The following is an 18,199-nucleotide window of genomic DNA, read 5'->3' on the forward strand; positions in this document are numbered from 1 at the left end:
CTGGATGTTCTCGGATCTGCACGATTTCTCCTCCAGACCTTCTTTTGTTTCTGAAGTAAAGCTCGATCTTTGGTTTGACTCTGTGGAAATCATCCGGAAGACCCTCGAGAAACAGACTCTTCTCTTCCATCTTTGCGCTCCAAATCCGAACAAACACTCACACCAAACCTATCTTAAACACTTTATATCCCCTTTAGACATGTTGCCCCTCGAAGGTCCGGCCCGAATCTGAAAGAACTGCCCGGTTACCGGTGTTTTACTGAAATCTGACTCCGGGAAGTTTCACTTTTGCTTTTGATCTGCTCATGTGACTTCTGCTCAACACTCGTCGAGATCTGCCCCAGTGTCAGGATCGGTGTAAACATCTCAACGATCAGTTAATATTCGACGAGTATTTGCTGATTTGATTCGGATTACACCTGGCGTTCACATTCACTTCAGATAGACTCACGGTTTCGGGTGAATTATGTCTGACGCCGATGAAAATCGAGTCAACGGCGAGGTACGTGTTTATAACATCAAACCCACACACTTTTGAGATTTCAAAGATAATTCTGTTGGATATTTTATAACTCTTTAGTGAAAACCTTGTATGTGTTCGTGTTTAAACAGCTTCGAGCGGACATGAGCGACTCTGAGGAAGAAATCAAGAGATACAAGGTGAAAACGATCCTTGATCATCATTAATGACCTGTAACGATGATTTCATTAATACTGATGATGTTCACAGGATCTCATCGAGTCTGCAGACACGGAAAGATCCAGACTGCTGCTGGAGAAAGCTGAAGCGGAGACTGAAAAGAGAAAAGCCGAAGCTGAACTTCAGAGCTTCATGGACGACGAAGACAAGATTTTTGACAAGTTTAATAAAGATCTTGTAGAAGTGCAGGTGAATGTCGAGGCGTGATCAGATCACTCTGAAAGTGACATCAGATGCTGAAGATTGTGTTTGTCCTGGTTTCAGGAGGAGAGGAAGAGTCTGGATCGAGTCCAGCAGGATCTGAAGAGAGAGCTTGATGATCTTCAGAAGAAGCTTCAGCTCAAGAGAGACGAAAGTGACTCTCTGCAGCGAAAATTCAAGGTTGACCTGTGTTTTATGATTTATTAATTGATTACAGACTTAAGCTACTTGTGTTGATCAAAGTTGCTGGACTTGTTTAGTGATAATAAAGCAGAAGATGGAGAGGATCAGATCAGATGTAGTTCACTCTTGTGGAATATTATCACAATTTAAAACAGCTGTTTTCGGTGTGAATATCGGTTAAATATCTGTCATTTATTTCTGTCATATGATGATTTGTTATCAGTGATGGAAACGTTTCTTGCTGCTTAATATTTGTTTGAAACCTATGATAGTTTTTTCTGGATTCTTTGATAAATAAATAGTTTAAAAGAACAGAATTCATACAAAATAGAAACATTTTGTAACAATATACTGTACACTACCGTTCAAAAGTTTGGTGTCATTTTTTTATTTTGTAAAAACTTTTAAGGAATGAATAGTTTTATTCAGCATGGATGTGTTAAATTGATACAAAGTGATATTAAAGACTTTTATTGTTAGAAAAGATTCCTTTTTTTTCATCAAACTTTTTATTCATCAAAAAATCTTGAAAAATTATCACTGTTTCCAAACAAATATCAGCAGCACAACAGTTTCCAGCACTGATAATAAATGATCATATTTTCATGATTTCTGAAGATCATGTGACACTGAAGACTGGAGGAATGATGCTGAAAATACATTACACTTTAACACAGATTCACACAGAAAACAGATGTTTTACATTAGAATAATACTTCACAATATTACAGTATTTTCTGTATTTTTGAATGAATAAATGCAGCATTGATGAGCAAAACAAACCTCTTTAAAAACAATAAAAATCATACTGATCCCAAACTTTTGAACAGCAGTGTGCCTTCACAAAACGTTCCTACAATGTAAAGAATGCTTGACTCTGGTATGATCTTCTAAGCTGATTTATGTCTGCATGTGATTAATAACCCCTCATCTCTCTGAGATGCAGATCGAAGCCAGAATCCCGGTGAAGACGGTGAAGTTTGTGCGTGAGCTGGAGAGAGAGGAGGGCGAAGAGGCAGATGATCAGGTGCAGTCTGTGTTCACCGTCACACAGAGACCCTCGCTCCTGCTGAAGGGAGGACAGGCGCTCATCACCTTCGAGGAGGAGAAGGGTATGGATGCAGATCTAACGGAGTCATGCACTGCAGGAGACTTTACGTTTCCTGGGGTTAGGAAGGCTTTGTCAGGTTTTTCTCACTAATGTGTCTTTCAGTGGCCGAGCAGATCCTCCGACTGGCCAAGTGCTCTGTGGCCTGTGACAAAGCCAAGATGGATGTGAAGCCGTACGCTTTATCTCTGGATCCCTCCGTGAAGTTTGAGGTGGAGAGATTCAGAAGTTTCTTCTCTACTGTGTCCAGAGTAATGTGTTGTCTGTTGATGTGAGCTGCTGTTAATAGAGGACGCTTACTTCTGCTCGTTCAGGTTCATATCCAGCTGTCAAAGAAGAGCCTCAGGTTCTGTAACGCCCCGCCCACTTTACCTGAGGAGCGAATGAGAGACCGGCTGGAGCTGTCGTTCTCCAGAGTGAGTCGAGGCGGAGGGGAAGTGGAGAAGCTGGAGTACCACAGGGATACGTGCTCGGGCCGCGTCACTTTCCTCAGCACCGGAGGTGTGTCTGTGCGCTGTTACTGGGATCTTAATGAACGGTTTCAGGTCATCATGCTCTTAGGTTTTATATCATTCAGAGTCCTTAGTCATCTTCAAGAATCATCAAAAAGAATTGCTCCTTTTAGAATTGCAAAAAAAAAAAAACCTTGCCTCTCCATTTTATTCTTTTTGTATATGTTTTCTTTTTATTTACAATTAACAAAAGCACTAATCTAACACTAGCTCGCTCTGTTCTTTTACTATTCTATCTGTTTTCAGTTTATCATATAATTAAAATAGCTCTTTTGCTGATTTTGATTGCTTGTAAGCAACTTTGACTAAAAGCATCTGTTAAATGACTAAATGTAAATATGCACAACTCCCAGTACAATTAAATAGTCAGTAGAGATGGTCGATACTCCTTATTTTGTTTTCGATGCGATACCGATACTTCTAAAGGGCAATATCATCGATATCGATACCATACTTATGAACTAAACTTTTAAATCACTAAATTGTTAAACTACAAAGAGTAAAATATGTAATAATACCTACTTAACTCTAGATTTGAAACGCATTTTAACATTCAGTACACCTTATCTGCAGCTTATTAGGTTATATTTTTATTCACACATGGTTAAATATGTTTACTTTAATGATAACCAGTGAAATATACTAATACTGTAGTTGAACTATGGTCACTTGAGTAAAAGCATGGTTAGAGTTAGTTGGTGGTTTATTTTCATAAGCTACTGCAGTGACATAAATGCAACCTTTTTATTCTGACAGTGTTTGATTTTATATTAACATTACAGAATAAAACATGATCAATATGAACTTTTAATGTTCAATTTACAGTAAATAAATCTAATTGCACAAACTGTAGGCTACAATTTCAATTAGTTTACTGTGGAATAACTCAAACATGTGTGTTTGTTCTGGGCTGTGCTCTCAAAAGCATCAGTGCTTTCTTTAGTGAAAGGCAGTCCTGTTAGAATGCACTGTCAGGAGTGAGGCAATGCTCTCTGGGATTCTGTCTTCTTCATGTGTTCAGACAAACAGCAACTTAGTTCTTTCCTACACAGTTATTCACTAACATAGGTTATTCCTTCAATTTAATGGATATTGTAGGCATTATTCTTTTATTAAATAAACAAAATCACTGGTAAATGAAACACACCTTGGTATCGATAGTTCTATATTTCAGTAATCAATTGATACTATCATCTAAAAGTTTATATTTGATCTTTAAAATCCCACAGAAACTCTGCAATAACAAACAAGCAACAAATGTATTTTTAGTAAATAAGAGAAACAAAATGACATGACAACAGTGTGAATGTCATAAATGGCAAATGTACACCAGTGCAGTATAGGAGTGGTTTAATCAGTTGTGTCTGTGGACGGATGTTTTCTTATCAGATATGGTTTCAGCTTCATGGTGGCTCTCCTGCTTTCACTTTCAGTTGCAGAGAATCTGGTTCACAGAGGAAAGTTTTGTGTCGACACCGGCAGCGATGTGGTGGTCGATGTTCTTCCTCTGTACGAGTATCAGCTCAGGAAGTTTCAGGTGTGTTTCTGTGTCAGAATCTGTTTGGGTGCAGAAGGACGTGTGTGTGATGGTGTTTGTTGTGATGTTGTAGACGTACTCGGGGACACCGCATCGCACCGTGCTGCTCGGGGGAATCCAGGCGCTGATGGATGAAGAAGATCTTCAGGACCATCTGGAGATACACTTCCAGAAGCCCAGCAACTACGGAGGAGAGGTGGAGAACATCAAATACGTTCCTGATGGAGCGCAGCTGACGGCTTTCTTCAGCGAGGACGGCAAGGAAAAGAAAGTTTGAGGATCAAACATAAGACTTCAGAATGCAACAAAAGCCAGGGTTTACTTCAAATCAGTGATGTATTAGTCATATTTACATGCTGTTATGTGTGTGGGATTATCCTGATTAAATCAATCATATCTCCTCACTGTCTTCTGTAACAATGTGACAACTGAGAATAATAAAATGCAATTATAGTTAAAACCAATAGTAGATTTATCTTGAAATGAGAATCTGATTTATCTTAAACGGCTCAGGGGCCTCATTTATAAAGCGTGCGTACGCACAAAACGGGGCTGGAAACGTACGTACGCCAGTTCCCACGCAAAGGTTGTGATCTATAAAAAACAAACTTGACGGGAGAATGTGCGCACCTTTAAGCAAACTTTGAGCCGTGCGTACGCACATTCTGGAGACAAAGGGAATTGGCGACACCGATGGTGAGGTCGTGAACTGAAGTTAGATTGTAGAAAATAAATGTGAGAAGAACGATTATAAGAATGAATGACATTTAATTTTCACTCCATTTCATACGTTATATCCACATTATCATGAAGATTAAATCCAACAGTGTTATTTGTGCCGATTGTTTTAGGCTATATACATCTAGTAAAATCCAAACGTAATTCAAAATGTATTAAAAGTAAAATAAAATAATAATCAGCGCTGCCTTACAGTCACATTGTCCACAACGGGAGCACAGGAGGACATGGCGCGATACATGTGATAGCCTACAGAATAGCATGAAATACCCTTTTATTAGAGAACTGCAGAACACAGTGTAAAAAGGAAATATTTTCCTTAATGTACATAGCCTATATCATAAAATGTCAAAGTCTGCAAATACAGTCATGAAGCACAATCGCTACTCATCATCGGTCCTAACTATTACGGTGTTCATTACAAAACCGTCAAGAAGCATGTGTTCACTATAACATTTTCGTCTTAAATTTTCGCCCACAAATTAATTAAGTGATTTTGTCAAGGTGTTAACGATCAGTCTATTTGCTAGAAACATATAAATTCTCCGGTGACCCGGGTATGTAATGCTTCATGATGGCACTCCTGGCACTGTTGGAGGATTACGCTAATGGCAGAATAAGGAGAGAACGAGTTTTCAGGGACCATGATGATTTCCTGGCCCATGATGATGACTGGCTAATAAGCCGATTTAGATTCCCTAGAGCTGTGCTCTTGGATCTATGTGCTGAATTGGGTCCAGTATTAGAGAGGGCAACACGCCGGAACCATGCCATCCCAGTCCAAATACAAGTCCTCATCACTCTGGGGTTCTTGGCAACCGGCTGTTTCCAGCGGGAATTGGCAGACAGGTAAATTAATAATATAAAAAAACTATAAGTAATCCTCAAATTTGTCTCTAAGACCTTTTTGTATATGAAATAATTCTATTGGAATCTATCATCTCACCCTATAGGTCTGGTATATCACAGCCGTCCCTGAGTGCAATAATATCTGTCGTTTTAAATGGTATACTTAATATGGTTAGTCGATACATCAGGTTCCCCTACACTGTGCGAGAACAGGCCGAAATTAAAACGCAATTTGCAGCAATGTCTGGTTTCCCAAATGTAATCGGCGCAATTGACTGCACTCATGTTGCTATAAGGGCACCATCTGAAAATGAATTTGCTTATGTTAATAGAAAGCATGTGCATTCTATTAATGTGCAAATCATATGTGACTCCAACATGACCCTCACAAACATTGTGGCACGCTGGCCTGGTTCAACACATGATTCCTTTATCTTGACACATAGCAGTGTAGGGAACAGACTAAATGCAGGCGCAGTACGTGATGGCTGGCTTCTTGGTGAGTTTAACAATATTAAAAAGTAGAAACTGTAACAATTTTGTTTTTAATATAATTATAACCTGCAGGCGACAGTGGCTACCCCCTGAGACGCTGGCTCCTCACCCCATTTTTAAACCCGCAGAGCGCAGAGGAAACTCATTATAACGAGGTCCACTCTCGTGCCCGCGCAGTTGTGGAGCGTGCCATCGGCATCCTGAAATGCAGATGGCGTGCTCTGGATGCCTCGGGTGGCAGACTTTTATACCATCCAGCAAAAGTGTGCAAGATTGTCAGGGCGTGTGGTGTTTTGCACAATATAGCACTGAGAAACGGTATTCCTCTCCCTCCTGATCTCCCTCTACCCCAGCATTACGACCCCGAGCCACAGCCCCCTGGCCGACAAGAGGGATATCAACGAGGTGCAAGAATCCGTGAGGATGTCATGCGGCGTTTGTAAAGAAAGACAAAACTCAAGGTTCATGTTTTAACTGCATCTTTTAATGATTGTGCAATTTCTTGCATCACTTCTCTCATCTGCCGTAGCTCATCTGCAACCCTGTTGACAGCGTTTATTGTCTCTCGCTGTAACTGCAGGACTGCGTCAGTGAGTACCCGACCACTTTTGGACGTGCCAGACGCAGAAGGGGCACTGCTTTGAGCCGGACGCTGTGCATCTGAGCGGGGTCAAGTTGGTTTTGTTTTCGATATTCGTGACACATTCAGCGGTAAACGCCAATAACTCCAAAACGAATTGCCCTAAAAAAATCTGAGCAGTGTGACCGCCAAAAGGGCAAAGTTAATCATGTTTTACATCCTTCTTTTACTATATTTTCCCTCGATATAATAAACACGGCCCCGTACAAGCCGTCGCAATGTGCAGAAAGCCGGGAGAGAACGCTCTCAGCAGAGCCTTCAGTTAGGGACCGTGGGGAAAGTGCAAACTTTCTTCGTTTTTTGCTATAGCTCAGTATGTGTTTTTGTAATAGCTTTTTAGTTAAAGGGCATTTAGACATGAAACCAGTGTCAATCAATAGTGGGGGACAGTGGACATTTTTAACAACCTTTCTTTTTACCACTACTGGTAGAAAAGGGAATTGCATGTCCAAAATTAACCTTCTTTTTGTAATAACTTTCTACAGCAGGAAGATAGAGACATGAAACCAGTGTCAATCAATAGAGGGAGAGAGTGAATATTTTTCACATACTTTCATTTTACCCCAAGTGGCTGATTAGGGAATTGCATGTCCAAAATTAACCTTCTCTTTGTAATAACTTTCTACAGCAGGGACACAGAAACATGAAACCAGTGTCAATCAATAGAGGGAGAGAGTGGACATTTTTCACAATTTTCTTTCTTTACCCAAAGTGGCTGAATAGGGAATTGCATGTCCAAAAATAACATTATTTTTGTAATAACTTTCTTCGGCAGGAAGATATAGAGATGAAACCAGTATCACTCAATAGAGGGAGAGAGTGGACATTTTTCACATCCTTTCATTTTACCCCAAGTGGCTGATTAGTGAATTGCATGTCCAAAATTAACCTTTTTTTTGTAATAACATTCTTAAGCAGGGAGACAGAGACATGAAACCAGTGTCAATCTATAGAGGGGGACAGTGGACATTTTTCACAACCTTTCTTTTTACCCCTACTGGTATAAAAGGGAATTGTATGTCCAAAATTAACCTTCTCTTTGTAATAACTTTCTACAGCAGGGACACAGAGACATGAAACCACTGTCAATGTATAGAGAGAGAGAAAGTGGATATTTTTCACATCCTTTTATTTTACCCCAAGTGGCTGATTAGGGAATTGCATGTCCAAAATTAACCTTTTTTGTAATAACTTTCTACAGCAGTGAGACAGATACATGAAACCAGCGTCAATCAATAGTGGGGGACAGTGGACATTTTGCACAACCTTTCTTTTTACTCCTATTGGTAGAAAAGGGAATTGCATGTCCAAAATGAAGCTTCTTTTTGTAATTACTTTCTACAGCAGTGACACAAAGACATGAAACCAGTTCAAATCAATAGAGGGAGAGAGTGGACATTTTTCAAAACCTTTCTTTTTACCCCTACTGGTAGAAAAACCTTCTTTTTGTAGTAACTTTCTTCAGCAGGAAGATAGAGACATGAGACCCATGGCAATCAATAAAGGGGACAGTGGACATTTTTCACAACCTTTCTTTCTACTCCTACTGGTAGAAAAGGGAATTGCATGTCCAAAATTAACATTCTTTTTGTAATAACTTTCTACAGCAGGAAGATAGAGACATGAAACCAGTGTGAATCAATAGAAGGAGAGAGGGGTAATTTTTCACATCCTTTCATTTTACCCCAAGTGGCTGATTAGGGAATTGCATGTCCAAAATTAAGCTTCTTTTTGTAATAACTTTCTACAGCAGGAAGATAGAGACATGAAACCAGTGTGAATCAATAGAAGGAGAGAGTGGACATTTTTCACAACCTTTCATTTTACCCCTAGTAGCTGATTAGGGAATTGGATGTTAAAAATATCCTTTTTGTAATAACTTTCTACAGCAGGGAGACAGAGACATGAAACAAGTGTCAATCAGTAGAGGGGGAGAGTTGACATTTTTCACAACCTTTCATTTTACCCCAAGTGGCTAATAAGGGAATTGCATGTCCAAAATTATCCTCCTTTTTGTAATAACTTTCTACAGCAGGGAGACAGAGACATGAAACCAGTGTCAATCTATAGAGGGGGACAGTGGACATTTTTCACAACCTTTCTTTTCATCCCTACTGCTAGGAAAGGGAATTGCATGTCCAAAATTAACCCCCTTTTTGCAATAACTTTCTACAGCAGGAAGGTAGACACATTAAACCAGTGTCAATCAATAGAAGGAGAGAGTGCATATTTTTCACATCCTTTCATTTTACCCCAAGTGGCTGATTAGGGAATTGCATGTCCAAAATTAACCTTCGTTTTGTAATAACTTTCTGCAGCAGTGAGACAGAGACATGAAACCAGTTTCAATCAATAGAGGGAGAGAGTGGACATTTTTCAGAACCTTTCTTTTTACCCCTACTGCTAGGAAAAGGAATTGCATGTCCAAAATTAAACTTCTTTTTGTAATAACTTTCTACAGCAAGAAGACAGACACATGAAACCAGTGTCAATCAATAGAAGGAGAGAGTGGATATTTTTCACATCCTTTGATTTTACCCCAAGTGGCTGATAAGGGAACTGCATGTCCAAAATTAACTTTCGTTTTGTAATAACTTTCTACAGCAAAGAGACAGATACATGAAACCAGTGTCAATCAATAGTGGGGGACAGTGGACATTTTTCACAACCTTTTTTTTACCCCTACTGGTAGAAAAGGGAATTGCATGTCCAAAATTAACCTCCTTTTTGTAATAACTTTCTACAGCAGGGAGACAGAGACATGAAACCAGTGTCAATCAATAGAGGGGGACAGTGGACATTTTTCACAACCTTTCTTTTTACCCCTACTGCTAGGAAAAGAAAATTGCATGTCCAAAATTAACCTCCTTTTTGTAATAACTTTCTACAGCAGGGAGACAGAGACATGAAACCAGTGTCAATCTATAGAGGGGGACAGTGGACATTTTTCACAACCTTTCTTTTTACCCCTACTGCTAGGAAAGGGAATTGCATGTCCAAAATTAACCCCCTTTTTGTAATAACTTTCTACAGCAGGAAGATAGGCACATTAAACCAGTGTCAATCAATAGAAGGAGAGAGTGGATATTTTTCACATCCTTTCATTTTACCCCAAGTGGCTGATTAGGGAATTGCATGTCCAAAATCAACCTTCTTTTTGTAATAACTTTCTGCAGCAGTGAGACAGAGACATGAAACCAGTTTCAATCAATAGAGGGAGAGAGCGGACATTTTTCACAACCTTTCTTTTTACCTCTACTGCTAGGAAAAGGAATTGCATGTCCAAAATTAACCTTCTTTTTGTAATAACTTTCTACAGCAGGAAGAGAGACACATGAAACCAGTGTCAATCAATAGAAGGAGAGAGTGGATATTTTTCACATCGTTTCATTTTTCCCTCAAGTGGCTGATAAGGGAATTGCATGTCCAAAATTAACCTTCTTTTTGTAATAACTTTCTATAGCAAAGAGACAGATACATTTAACCACTGTCAATCAATAGTGGGGGACAGTGGACATTTTTCACAACCTTTCTTTTTACCCCTACTGGTAGAAAAGGGAATTGCATGTCCAAAATAAACCTCCTTTTTGTAATAACTTTCTACAGCAGGGAGACAGAGAAATGAAACCAGTGTCAATCAATAGAGGAGCACAGTGGACATTTTTCACAACCTTTCTTTTTACCCCTACTGGTAGAAAAGGGAATTGCATGTCCAAAATAAACCTCCTTTTTGTAATAACTTTCTACAGCAGGAAGATAGAGACATGAAACCAGTGTCAATCAATAGAGGGAGAGAGTGAATATTTTTCACATACTTTCATTTTACCCCAAGTGGCTGATTAGGGAATTGCATGTCCAAAATTAACCTTCTCTTTGTAATAACTTTCTACAGCAGGGACACAGAAACATGAAACCAGTGTCAATCAATAGAGGGAGAGAGTGGACATTTTTCACAATTTTCTTTCTTTACCCAAAGTGGCTGAATAGGGAATTGCATGTCCAAAAATAACATTATTTTTGTAATAACTTTCTTCGGCAGGAAGATATAGAGATGAAACCAGTATCACTCAATAGAGGGAGAGAGTGGACATTTTTCACATCCTTTCATTTTACCCCAAGTGGCTGATTAGTGAATTGCATGTCCAAAATTAACCTTTTTTTTGTAATAACATTCTTAAGCAGGGAGACAGAGACATGAAACCAGTGTCAATCTATAGAGGGGGACAGTGGACATTTTTCACAACCTTTCTTTTTACCCCTACTGGTATAAAAGGGAATTGTATGTCCAAAATTAACCTTCTCTTTGTAATAACTTTCTACAGCAGGGACACAGAGACATGAAACCACTGTCAATGTATAGAGAGAGAGAAAGTGGATATTTTTCACATCCTTTTATTTTACCCCAAGTGGCTGATTAGGGAATTGCATGTCCAAAATTAACCTTTTTTGTAATAACTTTCTACAGCAGTGAGACAGATACATGAAACCAGCGTCAATCAATAGTGGGGGACAGTGGACATTTTGCACAACCTTTCTTTTTACTCCTATTGGTAGAAAAGGGAATTGCATGTCCAAAATGAAGCTTCTTTTTGTAATTACTTTCTACAGCAGTGACACAAAGACATGAAACCAGTTCAAATCAATAGAGGGAGAGAGTGGACATTTTTCAAAACCTTTCTTTTTACCCCTACTGGTAGAAAAACCTTCTTTTTGTAGTAACTTTCTTCAGCAGGAAGATAGAGACATGAGACCCATGGCAATCAATAAAGGGGACAGTGGACATTTTTCACAACCTTTCTTTCTACTCCTACTGGTAGAAAAGGGAATTGCATGTCCAAAATTAACATTCTTTTTGTAATAACTTTCTACAGCAGGAAGATAGAGACATGAAACCAGTGTGAATCAATAGAAGGAGAGAGGGGTAATTTTTCACATCCTTTCATTTTACCCCAAGTGGCTGATTAGGGAATTGCATGTCCAAAATTAAGCTTCTTTTTGTAATAACTTTCTACAGCAGGAAGATAGAGACATGAAACCAGTGTGAATCAATAGAAGGAGAGAGTGGACATTTTTCACAACCTTTCATTTTACCCCTAGTAGCTGATTAGGGAATTGGATGTTAAAAATATCCTTTTTGTAATAACTTTCTACAGCAGGGAGACAGAGACATGAAACAAGTGTCAATCAGTAGAGGGGGAGAGTTGACATTTTTCACAACCTTTCATTTTACCCCAAGTGGCTAATAAGGGAATTGCATGTCCAAAATTATCCTCCTTTTTGTAATAACTTTCTACAGCAGGGAGACAGAGACATGAAACCAGTGTCAATCTATAGAGGGGGACAGTGGACATTTTTCACAACCTTTCTTTTCATCCCTACTGCTAGGAAAGGGAATTGCATGTCCAAAATTAACCCCCTTTTTGCAATAACTTTCTACAGCAGGAAGGTAGACACATTAAACCAGTGTCAATCAATAGAAGGAGAGAGTGCATATTTTTCACATCCTTTCATTTTACCCCAAGTGGCTGATTAGGGAATTGCATGTCCAAAATTAACCTTCGTTTTGTAATAACTTTCTGCAGCAGTGAGACAGAGACATGAAACCAGTTTCAATCAATAGAGGGAGAGAGTGGACATTTTTCAGAACCTTTCTTTTTACCCCTACTGCTAGGAAAAGGAATTGCATGTCCAAAATTAAACTTCTTTTTGTAATAACTTTCTACAGCAAGAAGACAGACACATGAAACCAGTGTCAATCAATAGAAGGAGAGAGTGGATATTTTTCACATCCTTTGATTTTACCCCAAGTGGCTGATAAGGGAACTGCATGTCCAAAATTAACTTTCGTTTTGTAATAACTTTCTACAGCAAAGAGACAGATACATGAAACCAGTGTCAATCAATAGTGGGGGACAGTGGACATTTTTCACAACCTTTTTTTTACCCCTACTGGTAGAAAAGGGAATTGCATGTCCAAAATTAACCTCCTTTTTGTAATAACTTTCTACAGCAGGGAGACAGAGACATGAAACCAGTGTCAATCAATAGAGGGGGACAGTGGACATTTTTCACAACCTTTCTTTTTACCCCTACTGCTAGGAAAAGAAAATTGCATGTCCAAAATTAACCTCCTTTTTGTAATAACTTTCTACAGCAGGGAGACAGAGACATGAAACCAGTGTCAATCTATAGAGGGGGACAGTGGACATTTTTCACAACCTTTCTTTTTACCCCTACTGCTAGGAAAGGGAATTGCATGTCCAAAATTAACCCCCTTTTTGTAATAACTTTCTACAGCAGGAAGATAGGCACATTAAACCAGTGTCAATCAATAGAAGGAGAGAGTGGATATTTTTCACATCCTTTCATTTTACCCCAAGTGGCTGATTAGGGAATTGCATGTCCAAAATCAACCTTCTTTTTGTAATAACTTTCTGCAGCAGTGAGACAGAGACATGAAACCAGTTTCAATCAATAGAGGGAGAGAGCGGACATTTTTCACAACCTTTCTTTTTACCTCTACTGCTAGGAAAAGGAATTGCATGTCCAAAATTAACCTTCTTTTTGTAATAACTTTCTACAGCAGGAAGAGAGACACATGAAACCAGTGTCAATCAATAGAAGGAGAGAGTGGATATTTTTCACATCGTTTCATTTTTCCCTCAAGTGGCTGATAAGGGAATTGCATGTCCAAAATTAACCTTCTTTTTGTAATAACTTTCTATAGCAAAGAGACAGATACATTTAACCACTGTCAATCAATAGTGGGGGACAGTGGACATTTTTCACAACCTTTCTTTTTACCCCTACTGGTAGAAAAGGGAATTGCATGTCCAAAATAAACCTCCTTTTTGTAATAACTTTCTACAGCAGGGAGACAGAGAAATGAAACCAGTGTCAATCAATAGAGGAGCACAGTGGACATTTTTCACAATCTTTCTTTTTACCCCTACTGCTAGGAAAGGGAATTGCATGTCCAAAATTAACCTCCTTTTTGTAATAACTTTCTACAGCAGGAAGATAGACACATTAAACCAGTGTCAATCAATAGAAGGAGAGAGCGGATATTTTTCAGATCCTTTCATTTTACCCCAAGTAGCTGACTAGGAAATTGCATGTTCAAAATTAACCTTCTTTTTGTAATAACTTTCTACTGCAGTGAGACAGAGACATGAAACCAGTTTCAATCAATAGAGGGGGAAAGTGGACATTTTTCATAATCTTTCTTTTTACCCCTACTGGTAGAAAAGGGAATCGCATGTCCAATTTAACCTTCTTTTTGTAATAACTTTCTACAGCAGTGAGACAGAGACATGAAACCTGTGTCAATCAATAAAGGGGACCAGTGGACATTTTTCACAACCTTGCTTTTTTCCCCTACTGGTAGAAAAGGGAATTGCATGTCCAAAATTAACTTCCTTTTTGTAATAACTTTCTATAGCAGTGAGACAGAGTAATAAAACCAGTGTGAATCAATAGAGGGGGACAGTGGACATTTTTCACAACCTTTTTTTTACCCTTACTGGTAGAAAATAGAATTGCATGTCCAAATTTCACTTTCTTTTTGTAATAACTTTCTACAGTAGGGAGACAGAGATATGAAACCACTGACAATCAATAGAAGGAGAGAGTGGACATTTTTCACAACCTTTGTTTTTACCCCTACTGGTAGAAAAGGGAATTGGATGTCCAAAATTAACCTTCTTTTTGTAATAACTTTTTACAGCAGGGAGACAGAGACATGAAACCAGTGTCTATCAATAGAGGGAGACAGTGGACATTTTTCACAACCTTTCATTTTACCCCAAGTGGTTGATTAGGGAACTGCATGTCCAAAATTAACCTCCTTTTTGTAATAACTTTCTACAGCAGTGAGTCAGAGACATGAAACCAGTGTCAATCAATAGAGGGGGACAGTGGACATTTTTCACAACCTTTCTTTTGAGCCCTACTGGTAGAAAATGGAATTGCATGTCCAAATTTAACCTTCTTTTTGTAATAACTTTCTACAGCAGGGAGACAGAGACATGAAACCACTGTCAATCAATAGAGGGAGAGAGTGGACATTTTTCATAACCTTTCTTTTTACCCCCACTGGTAGGAAAGGGAATTGCATGTACAAAAATTAACCTTCTTTTTGTAATAACTTTTTTTAAGCAGGGAGACAGAGACATGAAACCAGTGTCAATCAATAGAGGGAGAGAGTGAATATTTTTCACATACTTTCATTTTACCCCAAGTGGCTGATTAGGGAATTGCATGTCCAAAATTAACCTTCTCTTTGTAATAACTTTCTACAGCAGGGACACAGAAACATGAAACCAGTGTCAATCAATAGAGGGAGAGAGTGGACATTTTTCACAGTTTTCTTTCTTTACCCAAAGTGGCTGAATAGGGAATTGCATGTCCAAAAATAACATTATTTTTGTAATAACTTTCTTCGGCAGGAAGATATAGAGATGAAACCAGTATCACTCAATAGAGGGAGAGAGTGGACATTTTTCACATCCTTTCATTTTACCCCAAGTGGCTGATTAGTGAATTGCATGTCCAAAATTAACCTTTTTTTTTGTAATAACATTCTTAAGCAGGGAGACAGAGACATGAAACCAGTGTCAATCTATAGAGGGGGACAGTGGACATTTTTCACAACCTTTCTTTTTAACCCTACTGGTATAAAAGAGAATTGTATGTCCAAAATTAACATTCTCTTTGTAATAACGTTCTACAGCAGGGACACAGAGACATGAAACCACTGTCAATCTATATAGAGAGAGAATGGATATTTTTTTGTATGACTCGTGCGTTATATTCTGAGGCTTCACAATGGAGTTCAGATGTCCTGAAGAATTATTTTTGTAGTAACTTTCTACAGCAGGAAGATTTTCATTTTAACCTTTCAGTGGCTGGTTAGAGATTTGCATGTTCAAAATAAAAATAAAAATTATTTGCTTGTGTTCATGTGAAGAAAGAAAGTCATAAAAATCTGGGATGACAGAGGTCAGTAAATGGTGATAGAATTTTCATTTATGGGTGAACTATCCCTTTGAAGATGTCAGGGCGTGGTAGAAGTCGGGGGGGGGAGAAGGGGGGAAGTCGTGGCCTAATGGTTAGAGAGTCGGACTCCCAATCGAAAGGTTGTGGGTTTGAGTCCCGGGCCGGCAGGAATTGTGGGTGGGGGGAGTGCATGTACAGTTCTCTCTCCACCTTCAATACCACGACTTAGGTGCCCTTGAGCAAGGCATCAAACCCCCAACTGCTCCCCGGGCGCCGCAGCATAAATGGCTGCCCACTGCTCCGGGTGTGTGCTCACTGTGTGTGTGTGTGTTCACTGCTCTGTGTGTGTGCACTTCGGATGGGTTAAATGCAGAGCACAAATTCCGAGTATGGGTCACCATACTTGGCTGAATGTCACTTCACTTCACTTCACTTCACTTAGAAACGGAGCAGTGGAAAGAACAGGGTCTGGGTCCAAGTGCAGGGACGAAATTACTTTTTAATAAATGAGAACTAAAAGGCCAACAAGGCAAAACAAAACAGAAACAAATCACGGAGACAAGAGCAGACGCAGCCAAGATGCAAAAACACGAGTATCCAGGAACACTTACAAATCACAATTTAAATTACACAATTAATACAGCCTGACAGAGTGGTGTGAGAGTGGAGAATATATAGTCATTGACAATGGGCACCAGGTGTGTGTGTAAGTGTGTGAGTGGATGAAACAGCTGTGCAGAGTGAAGGTAATGAGTCCGGGAGCAATTGAGAAACACAGGTGGAGCAACTAAACAATAATGAGGTAACAAGATGGGTGGGGTCAAAAAAAGACAGGAGAGAGCACATGGCACCAAACAAACACAACACTCACAGAAAACAGTGACAGAAAGACACAAGACTGTGAAAGAAGAGCAAGATGTGATAGAGAGACTAGAAATATATTCCAAACAGAAAACAAGAATGTGTTCAATTAATGAGGAGAGTCATAGAATTAATACATACAAAATTTTTAAAGTCCACTTTATTTGTGTTGTCTATTCAGCGTCACTGTCTAAAAGGACAATTAATCTTTACAATTTTTATTTTGGGCATTTATACAGTAGTTTTTCCTAGCAAATATTGATAAATTGTTATTTGTGACTAATTAGATTAATGAGAAAAAAATCCCACAAAAATATTCATAGTATTTAAATTCTCATCACAGATTTTATTTGCACTATTTTGTGCATTCAGTTTATCATAGCTAATGGCTCTATCAAAACAGAACAAATAAGGAATAAACTTTTTTTGTGGGGGAAACGCAACTTTGCTACCTCAATATGCTCCCTCAGATTTGATGGTGAACTTTTGAAGCCAGACATTTACCTGACAAAAGTAATAATTAAAGTAGAAATGTGTGTGTTTGATGCATGAAAACAATGATTATTAGTTCCCGCGTCAGGCACACACATTTGACTTTGTTTACCATATTTAATGTGCATAAGATAAAATAAAAATATAATGTACTTTTCAAGATTAAATAAAATTGTAAGCAGTAAAAAGCACTGTTTTTTTCCACAGAAATGTAAACAAGTAAAAGTACAAGTAGTCAGTTTAAAATGTATTTGAGTAAAGTACAAATCCCTCAAAATAATCCTTAAGTACAGTAATCAAGTAAAATGACTCAAGTATTTTACACCTCTGTTAATATGTGCTTACTACTAATAAATGGCTAATATTCTATAAATATGCATACTTATAAGCAACTGGTTAATAGACCCTGAAATATAGTGTTACTAAATATTTTAATTAATTACATGTATTTAATTTGCATGAGTGAATAGTTATTTTATTTTATTGTGGTTTGGTTACTACATATTACTAATAAAGTGTTTTCACTTGAAACATGGTGATGGTAGTTCTTAAGATCTTAAACTTTTAAAGAACCTTATATTTTGTAGTTTCACACTGAAGCTAGGTTGTAGAAAAAGGTGCACATAGGAGAAGATTCAGAAGGTATTTATTCCACATGACATAGGAAAAGGGTATCCACAGATAGCAGTCATGAGGTCAAAAACATTACCCGACAAAGTCAAACTAAAAGGACAAGAACGTAACTAGACAGAACAAATGAAATAATTAGCAACACCACAGGTGAACTTATGTAATCAAAATGTGAGACAAAATATAGGTCAAATGACAAAGTATGAAAGACAGACTAAGTCCAAACTAACAAATTGTGATAAGTAGAGTTAAGAGT

General features: G+C 38.4%; 1 protein-coding gene across 1 annotated transcript; it reads left to right on the forward strand.

Moving 5' to 3' along the window:
• Positions 1-246: 246 nt before the first annotated feature.
• On the forward strand, positions 247-4,701 carry LOC132094822 (N-myc-interactor-like). Its single transcript, XM_059499448.1, has 9 exons — positions 247-502; positions 613-660; positions 731-889; positions 965-1,081; positions 2,031-2,196; positions 2,298-2,404; positions 2,507-2,693; positions 4,138-4,241; positions 4,315-4,701. The coding sequence occupies exons 1-9, from the start codon at positions 467-469 to the stop codon at positions 4,516-4,518; spliced, it is 1,128 nt and encodes a 375-aa protein (XP_059355431.1). The 5' UTR covers positions 247-466; the 3' UTR covers positions 4,519-4,701.
• Positions 4,702-18,199: the final 13,498 nt, after the last annotated feature.

This window comes from Carassius carassius, chromosome 19, assembly GCF_963082965.1.
Source record: "Carassius carassius chromosome 19, fCarCar2.1, whole genome shotgun sequence".
Taxonomy (NCBI): Eukaryota; Metazoa; Chordata; class Actinopteri; order Cypriniformes; family Cyprinidae; genus Carassius; species Carassius carassius.

Excerpts from the sequence above, each read along its gene's own strand:
- LOC132094822 (XM_059499448.1), top strand. The coding sequence starts at position 467 with ATGTCTGACGCCGATGAAAATCGAGTCAACGGCGAG. Across the intron at positions 661-730 it reads AAGAAATCAAGAGATACAAG|GATCTCATCGAGTCTGCAGA; the intron begins GTGAAAACGATC and ends TGATGTTCACAG. Across the intron at positions 1,082-2,030 it reads CTCTGCAGCGAAAATTCAAG|ATCGAAGCCAGAATCCCGGT; the intron begins GTTGACCTGTGT and ends TCTGAGATGCAG.